The sequence below is a fragment of the Oncorhynchus nerka genome, linkage group LG28 (genome assembly GCF_034236695.1).
Source record: "Oncorhynchus nerka isolate Pitt River linkage group LG28, Oner_Uvic_2.0, whole genome shotgun sequence".
In the NCBI taxonomy this organism is placed as follows: domain Eukaryota; kingdom Metazoa; phylum Chordata; class Actinopteri; order Salmoniformes; family Salmonidae; genus Oncorhynchus; species Oncorhynchus nerka.
Genome location: NC_088423.1, coordinates 35,403,316 through 35,418,933, shown reverse-complemented (window position 1 = coordinate 35,418,933; position 15,618 = coordinate 35,403,316). Strand labels below are relative to the sequence as shown.

At 42.2% G+C, this 15,618-nt stretch overlaps 1 protein-coding gene across 1 annotated transcript in view; it reads right to left on the bottom strand.

The window, feature by feature from the left end:
* Positions 1 to 1,082: 1,082 nt before the first annotated feature.
* The window catches only part of LOC115113172 (ankyrin-3-like), a 150,882-nt gene continuing 136,346 nt past the window's right edge, over positions 1,083 to 15,618 (bottom strand). Inside the window, 10 exon segments of the mRNA XM_065012776.1 lie at positions 1,083 to 3,105; positions 3,901 to 3,986; positions 4,454 to 4,570; positions 4,756 to 4,839; positions 5,335 to 5,409; positions 5,738 to 5,924; positions 6,209 to 6,540; positions 6,543 to 7,213; positions 9,527 to 9,670; positions 10,707 to 10,838. Coding sequence (XP_064868848.1) covers positions 3,921 to 3,986; positions 4,454 to 4,570; positions 4,756 to 4,839; positions 5,335 to 5,409; positions 5,738 to 5,924; positions 6,209 to 6,540; positions 6,543 to 7,213; positions 9,527 to 9,670; positions 10,707 to 10,838 — 1,808 coding nt within the window. The 3' untranslated portion in view covers positions 1,083 to 3,105; positions 3,901 to 3,920.

Below are 15,618 nucleotides of genomic sequence, written 5' to 3'. Positions count from 1 at the left end.
AACAGTAGTCTAATGGAAATTTGCAGTGCATGAACAATATAATTTTGTGTAGAAAATAGTAAAAATGTAAGAAAAACCCTTGAATGAGTAGGTGTGTCCAAACCTGACTGGTACTGTATGTCTGTGACCAAATTTGAAAACAAATCCTCGTCTTGATTCTCCACAAGTGTGCACTGCGACACTTGATCGCATGGATTTATCAATGGGGGAAACTAACTCCAGCCAATGCTTACACCAATTCCTTTAAATCCATGACAGGGAATGTGCAACTGACCCTTCTGGAAAAGGGTGGAGAATCAGGACGCAGTCCAAGTGTCCCTATTGACACTTCTTGATGGCTTCTTGGGTTTTGTAGATCTGAAAAGACTGTAGAACTGAGAACACACCCCAACTTGCCAAGGCATGACAGTTTATGTCAAAGATGTATTCATCTCTGGCTTAGCTACTGATTTTTAATATATTTTTTGCATTTAACTCATCCAAAGTATAATAAATGTACTAAAAGCATGTGTTTTTTAACCTTTATTTTACTAGGCAAGTTAATTAAGAACAGAATCTTATTTACAATGACAGCCTAGGAACAGTGGGTTAACTGCCTTGTTCAGGGGAAGAATGACAGATATTTACCTTGTCAGCTCGGGGATTTGATCTAGCAACCTTTCAATTACTGGCCCAACACTCTAACCACTAGGCTACCTGCCGCTTACTGTGATGTTATATTGAAAGTGCTTAGAAATACACTTTATAGAATATTTCATTTCTTGACAATTTTATTTTGTTACTACCTCTTCTTTGTCTGGCTAATTATTCAATCAATCATTCATTACATTACATATATTTATTTTAATTTTACCTTTATTTAACTAGGCAAGTCAGTTAAGAACAAATTCTTATTTTCAATGACGGCCTAGGAACAGTGGGTTAACTGCCTGTTCAGGGGCAGAACGACAGATTTGTACCTTGTCAGCTCTTACCAACCTATTTTATTTCTTAGCCTAAACATTTCACAACCCATTGGAATTTCTTACAAACATAATAGATTCGACATCACATAAATACAAAGATAAAACAGAAACAAAATATTTCAAAACCAATGCTTTTTTATTTATTTTGTTTTTAAATTACATTTTTTGAAGACGCTTGAAACATTGTGGTGGCGTCATTACTGCTATAGCCTCTAAAAGAAGACTTTGAATAACCAAAGTGCTAGAATAGTTACATTTCAATGGCTTCACTCTGTTAGTAAGAATTGTACATCGAAAAAATTTGCTCAGTTGAAAACACAGATCAAACAAAATTGACAAAATTGATAGTTCAACCATATCAAATTACCCTCTACCCCCTGATTGACATGTAAGATAGGATATATGATACAATACCCTAAATTGCTTCACTTGTCAAAAGAAATGAAGTCCTTTACATGGTTGTCATGTCCACAGCATAAACATCATCACACTAAGTCTGAGCCTTCACACCAGAATAACACCACACTTCAACTACATGGGCCTCTAGTCTAACCAATACAAAGAGAAGATCTAATGCAAAGTAATCGCCAATGAGCTATCAAAACAATGCTAGTTAGACACTGCATACAGATTCTCAAGCCTAAAAAGATCACACAATTTCAGAGTTCAACACAATTTATTTTATGCTTTAAATAATCGTTTTGACCATCCAGTGTTTTTGTCATACATATGCTATCAAGAGTTACAATCAAAGAATGCCTTGTGTGTCTTTATGTGAGTAGATTAAATTTAAGGAAATACTTCCCAAAAACCCCAAACCCTCGTCTTTAAAACCACAGCAGCCTTTATAAAACCAATTGACACACTGCTAAAATGATTACAAACAGTCTTACAGAGACCTCTACACCTTATAGCCAATACACACAATACATTGATCATTTTACAGCGAGACAGTCTTCTAGCATATACATTCAGATTACTCCTTTCTCATAGCATTTATGATAAACCCTGCAGAAGCCGCCCTTCAGTTGTACATAGACAAACGGTAATCCTCAAGAAGCTATAGAACAAACTTTCTTCATACTGTTCCTTGTCCGAGACAAAAAAAACACTTATGTTTTTTTTCTATTTTTTTTTTCTAATTTCAAATATAAAACTGGTGACAAATGTTAAGGCTATAGTTGTACACAGATAAAGGGTTTTAATTCTAATTTTTAATAGTGTTTTCAAACTTGTACAAATTTTACTTAAAATAATGTGAAAGGCATGCATGAAAATATGAGTACTCTGAAAGACTGCTTTTGCAGAATTAGATACATCCCCATTTTGGGAATCACTGAAATTTGCAGAAGATTTTCTGGAAATTTCCTGTTAAAATCAAACCAGCTTTTTTCATATACAAATGTTATACCTGCTATAATAATTAATTATACAACAACATGTGAAGTTCACTCAAATCTTGAACCATTTTGATAATCATGTTGAAAGCACTTGTAAAGTTCTCTCCTCTGCATTATCATCTTGTAACTCATCATTTTAGAATTGTACAGATTGTAATTTCTATACAGAACAAAGTCTGGTTATTTTCAGGTTTATAAAAGGAAAACAAAAACCCCAGCAATTTACAACCTGACATTTATGGGTCCAAGAAAAAAAATATAAGGCGAGTGTTGGAGGTGGATCAGAAGTGATCCTCTTGTTGTGTGTAATTTTGTTGAGTTTCTTTCTCCTACTATTAGAATTGAGCTTTTGTGCCATCTTTGGTCACAGGGAAGTGTATGTTCAGTTGCACCTGTGGTTTTTCTGTAATGGAGTCCTTTTTCGGTCTCACCACAATGCTCCTCAAAAGCTCTCATGACACCAATGGCACGTTACGAGTCACAAACAGGAAGCATAATTCTTCTGGTCCATAGACCACAGGAAGTGAGAGCTGTACAATTAGAATTCAGATTCCATGGTGAGAACCTTCCAGATCCCGCAATTGACAGGGAGTGAGTTTTTCATGCTCATGCTAAAATCAGACGGGTCAAGTTCTTCACGCTTGAAAACCACATGTTGGAAGTATTGGCTGAAATGTCCTATTTTCCTTTAGTTTCTAGTTGTGTGTAACTTTCTGCCGTGGAGAATAATTCCTGCACACCTGAAAAATAAGAAAAATAGGTTGAGTCCCTTAGCTATTACTAATTCTGATTACTTGATAGATGTAATACCACTACATCATAGCATCTGAATTTTATGTTCCATTTTGCTAGCTACCCACACATTTACTGGAGCAATCATTCCCTCGATGACGCTAGAGAGCATCAAGAAGTCTGTTGGGCCACGGGTTGTCATGGTCACCCTGGTTGTCATGGACACCACCAGCTGAGCCAGAGATCATGAGTGCCACTACTCTTTTTTTATTCAGGTTTGCTTAAACTGAATATTTCACTGATGCATATAGCTAGCAACACCTTTCAGGTATTAACAGTAACCAATCAGATAGCGACCTCTCTTTGATGCAATTCCCACACGATAGTACTGTCTATGAGCTGGCCTTTGTGGGGATTTAGTGGATAGAGAGAGACAGACAGAGAGTGTCTGTGTGACAATATATGCTGAGGTGTGTTTTGAGCACTTTGTGACTAGTCACCCAACCACACAGCTGATGTAACCAGAATAAAAACAGACGAGTCAGGCTTTCAGTTTGAAACATAAAGGTTTGCTTGGAGTAGAATGAAATACGTGAATCATCAGGACAGGAGAGTACAGTGGACAACATTGCAGAAGAGAACAAGTACAGTATAGTGAAATGGAGCAGAGCTGCACCAAGTTTAAACATGTATATGGAATGGAACAGAAAACATTGAGCACACCACTGAACAGTGACAGGGGATAGAAATGAATGAGTTTATTAGAGAAGTGGTGGGGTAAAGCACTCTATTTGGTAAAGTACCTGGTGGAGCACAGCTAGCCCTACGACTGAAGCTTCTTTTCTCCCAACCTCTCCTCCTTCCTCCTGCTTTTAGCTCCATCTCCTTGCTGCAACCACACACACACACACACACACACACACACACACACACACACACACACACACGAGTGAGATGAGGCCAATTTCAAACCCCACATCCTGAGAGCCATCCTGGCAAGCAGTAACCCAACACAGCAACCTGAAAACCACAACCTGAGTGCAGCTAGACCAGAGATAAGCAACATGTGAGATTATTTAATATTAGCAACCTGAAAACATCAACCTGAAAGCAGTAAACCAGACCACAGAAGCAAATGTTTGCATCACACACATACGCAGATAGCAAGATACCGTGAAATCACACAAAATTCTAAAGGCATAGTGAGTGTTTAAATTCAATAGGGGCAGAACTCGAATGTCGAATCCCACGACCACATCCTGAGTTAAGGTCCCCACCCGTTTTCTGTTCAGGCTCAGAACCCCAGAACCCCCTTGGGACAACCCTCTATGCGGCCTATTCTGTCGTCATGCCAACCTCTAGCTCCTCCTCCAGTGAGAAAGGGCAAGGCCAGAGGTCTCCTCGGTCCCACCTCCCCCTGTCCCCGCCCTGGTCGTCAGGCATGGACACCCGCCTGATGACTTTTCTGATGACCTGGGAAAAGGGGAGGAGATAATGATCATGGTCAAGATGGAGAGGGTATGGCCTGGATACACACACAAACACAAGTGGATAGGGTTTAGGATGTTTTGGGAGGAGAGTTTCGAGGATGCTTTGAGAAGGTGGGTATGATAATTCAGAGGTGTATTTTTAGGACGAGGGCAGAGGCAGATAGTTACTTTTCTAGTGATGATGTTACCGTCTTCATCGGTAAACTGTTCTTCTGTCACTGATTCGCCTGGAATATTCTTTGCCTGTTCTCCCTGTAAGTGCTCATGGTTAGGACTACAATCAAAACTGGTCCAAATTCACTTCAGCCAGTGTAACAGCAAACCACTAACACACTCTGCAGCAACAGCACCATCAAACTGCAAGCAAACCTCTAGAGACAGAATATTTTAGAATTCCCCAAGAGTTGTTGATTGAAACGATAACAAAATTAATGTGGCATGTCCCTTTAAATGGCATCACAGAGGCAACAGTGAGAGAAAATTATCCTTGATTGAAAACATGAAAGCAGGTTACCAGGCCAGGACACACTCGTACACATACACACACACACACACACACACACACACACACACACACACACACACACACACACACTTCAAACAAACATTTCTGAAGTTTCCTTTTTCTCCCACTGATAGTTGTCAGTTAAGCGAGCCACACCAGTCCACTGCACACCAGAGGCAAAGCTAGGTTAACCATCTATAGCCAAACCTAAACCAAACCTTCACCCAGTCTCAGCAGGCTACCTTAAGAATGACCCGGCGCCGAAACACCCTGGTGGTGACGGTTTGTTCCTCATCAGTGCCAGACTCACTAAAACGCTGCTGAAGAGTGCAGGTAAAGCAACATTACAGACAGTGAGAAGGGGATATAGAAAACACACAAAAAAGCAGGCGAGAGAGAATTTGTTAGCGTCACACAATCCCAAGGTTCTTCTGACATCAGCAACAATAAACAATGGCACATCTGGAAAAAAGGGTGAAGTTAAATTTACAGTCAACCAGTTGATTTAAAAGAATGGACATCCAGTTCGTGTCACTGTGAAAAAGAAACAACAGTGATGTACCCGATGAGCCGTATTCACTGTAGCAGACACACATTGTACAAAAACAGTTACAGTACATTATCTTGCATAGACATTGCAATTACCTGGACTTTCTTCTCAGACACAAGTACGCCTTCTTCCTTCCCATGTCCAGCTCTTCTGTTGGCTGAGTCCTGCGATAGAGGAAGTGACCCGTCATGAGGTGGTAGCTCCGTGTGATCGCCATTGTGCCTGGACCTCCCTGGCTCCCCTCTAGAGGAAGAGGTGGCGGAGTCACTGGAGTTCTCCTGGCTGTGGGGAGAGAATGGGAGAAAGAGTAAGGTTGAGACTTGGATTGAAACTCGGATGAATGGTTAAGGATTACAATTCAGAGAACATTGACTAAGATAAAGATCAATATTGAGAATAGGATGGGGTTGGTATCACATTTATTGATCAAATAGTTTGTGATGAAGGCAGATTATGAAAAAAGACCAAAAGACTGAGGCGAAGATATTGAATCCCAGTTGTAGATGTACACAAAAGTGTATTTATCCTTAATCCATAGCAGTGATGAAATATATGTTTGTGTGTACCTATTTTCCTGGCGGTCTAGCAGCTCTGAGCTCACACTGCGTCCGGGTGTGGGCGGCTCCATGTTGACGCTGAATGTCTCACTGTGCCAACCTGGAAGTGAACACATGTCTTTTTCTGCCTGCTTCACCTGACTGAGAATCTCCTGAACCTTGGCCTCCGTCATTTCCTCGCCCTCCTCTTCCTCTGAGCCTTCCTCCAAATGAATATCCTCCAACAGCGACTTCAACTTGTCTTCTGTCATCTCATTTTCATCTCCATCCTTTTCCTCAGTGGAACCAGACACTCCCTGCTCCCCCAACACCTCAGCCCCATTCTCTGGCTCCTTACCCCCTCCAACACCATCTTATTATCCCCCTCTTTCACCACCTTAGCCCCCTCTTCCGCCACCTCAGCCCCATTCTCTCGCTCCTTACACCCCTCCAAGACCATCTTATTGTCCCCCTCTTCTACCACTTTATCCCCGTTTTCCGCCATCTCACCTGCCTCTACCACTTCCTCACCATCTCCCTTCACGACCTCCTCAGCCCCTGCCCGTCTGCTGTCCTGCTGTGCTTGCCATGGCGATGATGGGGAGGACAAAGATGATGAGAAGAAGGAGACTTGCTTTTTGACCTCTTTTTCTACTTCACACTGTTCAGGGGAAACGAATGACATCTGTTGGAGGCTTATGTCCACTTCCTTTTTCTCTTCTTCCACTATCAGCACCTGGTCACCTTCAGCCATTCCTGTGTTGGTGGCAGCGGTGGGATCTAAGTCAAGGGTGGGAATGTACAGGGACAGCTCATAGGGTCTAGAAGGGCTCCTAGTGGAGGAGTCAGGCTCCATGTGGTCGGCCCAGGACTCAGACTGGGTGAGGATGAAGATAGGAGGGTCTGGCTTGAGCTGGACAGGGGAAGGTTCGGGGTCAATGGTGAGGGTAGGGGGTTCAGAGTAGAGCTCTGTGAAGGAAGGGTCAGAGTGCAGTTGGGCTGGGGACTGCAGCTCCGCTAGGATGCAGTGATAATCTGTTGGGAGATGATATACTCACATGGACGCACATGACACAAGGAATCCCACATAAACCACACACCACATGGACTGAGTGACATGGACAATGGAACAGAGACTGACTATAGAGCATGCAACAAAACACCCACTAATTATGGTGACCCTCAGAGGGGACACTGGTCTCCTGAATCATCAGCACAATATGCAGCACTTTTGATTCACTTGAGAACTACCTTAGAGAAACCCAACGTAAAAATGGTATAAAACAAATCATACTTACACTGACAAAAACAATAAATACGCATGTCTGTCACAGCTTTTAACAGTTTTATGACAATATAGTTTTGTTCTTTAAAAGGGATGGGTTCATATGCAGCCATTGAGATGGGATAAGAAAACAAAACAGAAATAAGTAAGGAATGGTAGAAATGTCCATATGTGTGATGAGTGGGTTTTATTAGTTAACAGTTGAGCGGGTGTTTAGTCATGCTCACACAGAAAAGACGAAAGACGATAGGAGGGGGCTTAGATGAAGATTTCTAGGGTAGAGGGGTCGATGTGAACCCAAGAGGGAGGTGCAGAAGGAGAAGGTACGGGGGGGACACGGGGATATTGACACACAGGACAGAAGGGCAGGGAACGGATGAGGGGGGGGTCAGGACTAGGGCAGTGAGACCCTGCAGGTGATATTAGGGGGGGGGACAGGGTGGGACAAAGTGGGAAATGGCGTCTCTAAGGATTCAAGACTGTGGGACTGGCATAGGGTCACATAGGAAGACAGCTGGGGGGTGGGAGAAGAAGAGAGGACTTTGGCATCTCCTGTGGGTTTAAGACTTGGTGACGACTGAGGAGGAGATGAAGGAGTCAGCTGGGGTATGGGAGTAGAGGAGAGGGGTGTGGGTTGACTGGGGTCCCCAGTGGGTTGAGCCTGAGGACTCGAAAACGGAGCATTGAGGGAGATACTTGGAAGGGATGAGGGAGAGAGCTGGGGCATGGGAGTAGAGGACAAGTGTGTGGGTTGACTGGGGTCCCCAGTGGGTTGAAGACTTGGTGACTGGGGGATGAGGAGGAGACATTGGAGCTGGATTGGGTGGTGGGGATGGGGGTAAAGGTGTGAGGTCCATGAGTGAAACAGAGGATTCATAACTTGGGGATCAGCGGTGTGGGAAGAGTAAGGGAGAGAGGTGTGGGAAGAGTAAGGGAGAGAGGTGTGGAGGTCTGTAAGACCAAGAATGAATCAGGGTTTCGGGAATGATTCTTAATCGAGGGCGACACTGGAATTGCAGAGGTGGAGGCGCTCTCGTGAACAACAAAGCATGCTACTGGTGAGGACACACGACGATAAAAGAGAAACAAAAGACACACAAAAAAAGCTAACAAAATACAAACACGTATTAGCAAGACAAGACAAAGACGAATGAGAGGACAGAGAGATGATTTTGATGAGGTGGCAGGGAAGGGGATGGGGAAGTGCAGAGATGACGGCACAATACAATAAGCCGTTAGGAGCTGTTATAAGCTGCCCTGGAGATTGGGCTGTGGAGATGGACGAGCGCGTAAGAGGAGGAAGGTAGTCTGGTTTCACAGAGGACGAAGCTCTGTCATTCTATCCAGGGAGGGCTCAGAGGAACTGGAGGTAGACTAGAGAACTAGACAGATCTAGAGCTATAGATGAGCAAAGTACAACAGACTGTCTGTTGAGTCTATGGCTACTCCATGCATTAGGGAACAAAGGGGTTTATACAGTAGTGTCCTGTTGAAGGTACAAGGTAATCAGGTGAAAGCAGTGTGTTACAGCATGCACCTGGTTAGCATTATGGATAGTTTTAGTGTTGGTCATCAATTCATCTTACAAAACCCTTGGAGCACAAATGCAATTAGATTTTAGGAGGGCTTAAATAATATAAAAGGTCATGTCAATCAAGACCTCTCTAGAACATCTTTGGGCTTAACATGCTATTCTCATCATCAGGGTTGGCTGGTGTCAATTTAATAGGAACCCAGACATTTCAGAAAGTGAATTAAAATACATTTCCTGAATTGACGAAGTTAAAAGTGAACCCATGGGACTCTGCATGCTGACATTTCCTCACACTCATTTGAGTGTCAGAAAATGGTTAGACCGAAACTGACAAATAAAAGCCGAAAGTGAAGGGTCAGACATCAGCCGGTCTAAGATGGGGTACTGTAGGGTACTGTAGTCTCCATAGGCAAATTGCATTCAATAGTATAGCCAGGCAATTTGTTCTCATTTTTGCTACAGTTGTAAGGCAAAAACAAAAGAGGTAGCAGGAGAGGTAAGAGGTCAGCTAGATGGAGCTAAACTTTACCATCAGCCTGATCCAGGTAAACAGCGTTATCATCGGCAAAACTTCTCGTGCCTGAAATGTTACCATAGTCAAATATCGGCCCCTCCAGTAAAGTCACAATATCCATCCGATTGACTTTGGTCAGCACTCCAGTTAAGGCATCCGCTGTGAGGAAAACAGACCATAGAAAGTCAGTCCAACAAAGACAAGACACTGTTTGTTGTACAATATGACAGTTGTCTGAACAATATGCACTGTTCCTTAACCCAGATGTTGTCGTTGTCATAACTCTTGCAAGGTAAATAGTTTACTATCACACTGCAGTGTGTGAAGGTGAAAAAGGGTTGCCGTATTCGTCTCTTCTACAAGGAGACTGGGCCAAATGATATTTTCCTGTACTAAACATTATGTCCTTAGTAGGAGCATGAACATAATATGTGACTTCATATTAAGCTGAATGACAGCTGCATTAGGAATCTTAACAAACATAGAAGCCATTCTGCTTCTACGTCCTTTCAAGGTCGTTCAGTATGAAATATTCACAGACACGAAGAGAGGGAAAGACAGGGAGATCAGAAGGGGAGAGGGAAAGACAGGGAGTTCAGAAGGAGAGAGGGAAAGACAGGGAGTTCAGAAGGAGAGAGGGAAAGACAGGGAGTTCAGAAGGAGAGAGGGAAAGACAGGGAGTTCAGAAGGAGAGAGGGAAAGACAGGGAGTTCAGAAGGAGAGAGGGAAAGACAGGGAGTTCAGAAGGAGAGAGGGAAAGACAGGGAGTTCAGAAGGAGAGAGGGAAAGACAGGGAGTTCAGAAGGAGAGAGGGAAAGACAGGGAGTTCAGAAGGAGAGAGGGATGAGAGGTCGTGAGGCTCTTTTTATGGACATGGAAAAATACAGTAGCGAGGTACTCTGTAGTATTTCTTTTACCTTATTTAACTAGGCAAGTCAGTTAAAGAACAAATTCTTATTTTCAATGATGGCCTAGGAACAGTGGGTTAACGGCCTGTTCAGGGGCAGAACGACAGATTTGTACTTTGTCAGCTTGGGGATTTAAACTTGCAACCTTTCAGTTACTAGTTCAACGCTCTAACCACTAGGCTACCCTGCCGCCCACTAGTACATAATCATAATCATAATCGCGAGACGTGATAGAAGAGAAAGCCATAGTGGGTAAAAATATATTTGGGAGAAGGAGAGACACTCACTCGTTGCGTTTTTACCGTCCCGGCTGACCCATTTCTTTAGCAGCATGAAGCTCTGCGCTGTCAGGGAGTTGGGGTTCTCCACTCGGATGTGGTTGATCTCGTCGACAGAAAAGTTCATTTCCCGAGCCAGCTCTGCAAACGCATCCAAAAATACATTACATCACAACAGTTCAGTTTTAGGATTTAGTCTACTCTTAGTCATTTTGACTCAAATATCATTAATTTTTTACTGCAGTGGGCTAAATCAGGGTAACAGAGTGTTTCTTGGTAGTCTTAAACAAATCACTTTGAAACAAAAGTATACAACTCACACACATGGCTAAGGACTTTAAAAAAAGAAGAAGACACCTACCTATACCATGTCAGATATAGTTGAAATGTATTGAATTTTTTGTTTGCATCCCAATATTACACTTTATATACATCAAAGACTGAAATATATATTTTTAAAAAGCATTGACATAGAAACGGGATTTTCTGCATTTAAAAAATCATGTTTATGAATTATGAAATTAAGAAAAATATTTATGAATAAATGTGTTATATAATTTTATTTTAAACATTCCACCCATGAGGCCACTAGAGGGCGATTTGGTCATTTGACTGTAGGTAATATTTTTTGTAATTTTAATAATTATTTGGTTGCTTTCAAAATGACGAAAACAGTAGGCCATTTTAGTCATCTAAATGCCCTTTCATTTTAGTCACATCACATTTGTATTGCGTCATTAACCTATAGTAAACATAAGTCACTGACGTGTGCACAAACATACACTTGAGTATACAAAACATTAAGAACACCTGCTCTTGAGCAAGGCACTTAAGCCTACTTTGCTCCAGGTGCACCATACCACTATGGCTGACCCTAATGTTTGGTGTACTCAGTGTACATATATATCCTTGTCCTACCAACATGTTTTTCTGCATATCATCCTATTCTCTTCCCAAAAGCAGAAATATGACAAACACAACATATAACAACATATAATAATGATCTGGCCTTTTAAATTCCTAATTCAGCCCACATAGATACTGCAAATCACATACAAAACAAATCACATACAAAACAAACACATACATACAAATGCAGAGAGGGAGAGAAAGAGAAACACAATCACCAGGTAGTGCAAGGTTTTTGCGAAGCATTACAACCTGTAATTTAAATAGATTTGGATTTTGGATTTCATGTAATGGACAAACACAAAATAGTCCAAATTGGTGAAGTGAAATGGAAAAAATTAATTGTTTCAAAAATATATAATAATAATTAAAACGGAAAAGTGGTGCATGCATATGTACTCACACCCTTTGCAACCAATTACCTTCAGAAGTCACATAATCAGTTAAATAAAGTCCACCTGTGTGAAATCTAAGTGTCACATGATCTCAGTATATATACACCTGTTCTGAAAGGCCCCAGAGTCTGCAACACCACTAAGCAAGGGGCACCACCAAGCAAGCGGCACCATGAAGACCAAGCAGCTCTCCAAAAAGGTCAGGGACAAAGTTGTGGAGAAGTACAGATCAGGGTTGGCTTAGAAAAATAATCCCAAACTTTGAACATCCCACGGAGCATCCTTAAATCCATTATAAAAAAATTGTAAGAATATTGCACCACAACAAACCTGCCAAGAGAGGGCAGCCCACCAAAACTCATGGACCAGGCAAGGAGGGCATTAATCAGAAAGGCAACAAAGAGACCAAAGATAACTCCGAAGGAGCTGCAAAGCTCTACAGCGGAGATTGGAGTATCTGTCCATAGGACCACTTTAAGCCATACACTCCACAGAACTGGGCGTTATGGAAGAGTGGCCAGAAAAAAGCCACTGCTTAAAGAAAAAAATAAGCAAACATGTTTGGTGTTCGTCAAAAGGCATGTGGGAGACTCCCCCAAACATATGGAATAAGGTACTCTGGTCAGATGAGACTAACATTTAGCTTTTTGGTCATCAAGGAAAACGCTATGTCTGGCGCAAACCCAACATCTCTTATCATCCCGAGAATACCATCGCAGTGGTTAAGGGCATTGTGCTGCAGCGCTAACTGTTCCACCAGAGACTCTGGGTTCGCGCCCAGGCTCTGTCGTAACCGGCCGCGACCGGGAGGTCCGTGGGGCGACGCACAATTGGCCTACTGTCGCCCGGGTTAGGGAGGGGTTGGCTGGTAGGGATATCCTTGTCTCATCGCGCACCAGCGACTCCTGTGGCGGGACGGGCGCAGTGCGCGCTAACCAAGGTTGCCAGGTGCATGGTGTTTCCTCAGACACATTGGTGCGGCTGGCTTCCGGGTTGGATGCGCGCTGTGTTAAGAAGCAGTGCGGCTTGGTTGGGTTGTGTATCGGAGGAATTTTAACCTTCGTCTCTCCCGAGCCCGTACGGGAGTTGTAGCAATGAGACAAGATAGTAGCTACTAAACAATTGGATACCACGAAATTGGGGAGAAAATGGGGTGGAAAAAAAATAATACCATCTCCACAGTGAAGCATGGTGGTGGCAGCATCATGTGGGGATGTTTTTCATCGGCAGGGACTGGGAAGCTGGTCAGAATTGAAGGAATGATGGATGGCGCTAAATACAGGGAAATTCTTGAGGGGAAACCTGTTTCAGTCTTCCAGAGATTTGAGACTGGGACGGAGGTTCACCTTCCAACAGGGCAATGACCCTAAGCATACTGCTAAAACAACACATGAGCGGTTTAAGGGGAAAAAGGAACCCATCCAACTTGATGGAGCTGGAGCAGTTTTGTCTTGAAGAATAGGCAAAAATCCCAGTGGCTATATGTGCCAAGCTTATAGAGACATACCACAAGAGACTTGCAGCTGTAATTTCTGCAAAAGGTGGCTCTACAAAGTATTGACTTTGGGGGGTGATGCATGCTCAAGTTCTGTTTTCTTTGGCTTATTTCTAGTTTGTTTCACAATAAAATATATTTTGTATCTTCAAAGTAGTAGGCATGTTGTGTAAATCAAATGATACAAAAAAATCAAAAATCAATTTTAATTCCAGGTTGTAAATGCCAAGGGGGTGAATACTTTCGCAAGCCACTGTATGGGTTGCACCTGTTACTTGGTCGCATCATTGTCATTGTTATCAACGTTCCACAGACGTCGCAGCCACATTGATGTCCAAAAGTAGAACGAGGGCTAAGGATTTTGAATGGGAGCTAATGACAGTTTCGCACAGTGATGTAGTCGAGTCTGAATCAAGTCCCAAGTCCCCTGTGCTGAGTCCAAGTCCGAGTCCCAGTGCTCGATTCCTGGTCCAAGTGCTCAAGTCTGAGTCACTAGGTCCACATTAACTCAAAATGAAGTTATTCACCCAGTCAGATGTAGAGTATTGGCAAGAGGAATGTTGTCAATAAATAGTTTGATGTCCCTTTTCCTTTCTTTTGATGTCCCTTTGATGAGATTTACCAAATGTTACTTTGCATATAGGCTACTAGTAATGTTACCAGGGCCACGTTCAGCTGCAGAACGTTCTCGAACGTTACAGTTAGAAATTCCATGAATAGAGCCGACATTATTCCTTATTCAACATGTCAGAGGCATGTTTGTTCTACATAGTATATTTCTATCTGAACTTTTCAAAATGTTGTGTGCTGCTGAACACGCGCCAGGTTTTTAATGAGGTAACATGACTGAACAAGGTGTAGCCTTAACAAATGGTAAACGGTCCGGTCTACAAGTAACCTAGTTTTAGAACAGCCTGCGATGTAAAATGCTGCCCGCCATTGCACAATAGAAAGAAAGGAAATTAGCGCCACTATTATGGGTCTTATCTTTTGAGAGGTAATGCTTGAATCAAGCCATTTTCACTGAGGAAAAGAGGGAGACTTGGCTACAGATCTTGGCTATGAAATGCAGTGACACAGTGGGATTTAAAAATAAAATGTAACCTTTATTTAACTAGGCAAATCAGTTAAGAACAAATTCTTATTTACAATGACAGCCTACCAGGGAACAGTGGGTTAACTGCCTTGTTCAGGGGCAGAACAAAATATTTTTTCTTGTCAGTTCAGGGATTCAACCCAGCAACCTTTCGGTTACTGGCCCAACAGTCAAACCACTAGGCTACCTGCCACCCCAGTGGGAAGGTTGAGCAAGACTACAAATTCAAACAACTCAATGCTGCAAATGTTTTTAATTTCAGGAAAGCAGCTTGTGTTTCTTAACCAGGCAAAGGGTAGCTAACTAGAAGGCCAAACTGGTCAGAGCATCTCGTATTATTCTGTACGTAAATCCGGGACACTCCATTTAGTATGATATGTTACATTTCGTATGGCATGTATTCATTTGTGGATGTACATCACCAAGTTCGTATGACATGTTACGAATTACAATTTGCATTATATGTTACGAATTTACAAGATGTGCAATATTTTACTAATTTGCAAAACGTACTATGTTACGAATTTGCTAAATGTATTTTACGAAGTCTAGCTAGGTGGCTAACGTTAGCTAGGCTAGGGGTTATGGTTAAGGTTAAGTTTAGGAGTTTGGTTCAAGGCTTAGTGGAAGGGTTTGCAAATATGCTAAGTAGTTGCAAAGTAGATAAAAAAGTAGTAAGTCATAGAAAAGTTGCTAATTAGCTAAAATTGTCCCCGATGAGATTCAAACTCACAACCTCTGGCTTACTAGACGTTTGCGTTATACGCCCACCCACCCTGACCAACGACCCATAAGTAACCATCTGTCTTATGTAACCATACCAAACACAGGGTTGGGTAGCTTACTTTCTAAATGTAATCTGTTACAGTTGCTAGTTACCTGTCCAAAGTTAGGGTAATCCAAAAGTTACCCACTCAGTAAAGTAATCTGATTATATTCAGTTACTTTTAGATTATTTTCCCCTTAAAAGGCATTAGAAGACACAAATGTATGTTACCAATTGAACCACATCTATTGCAGGATAAA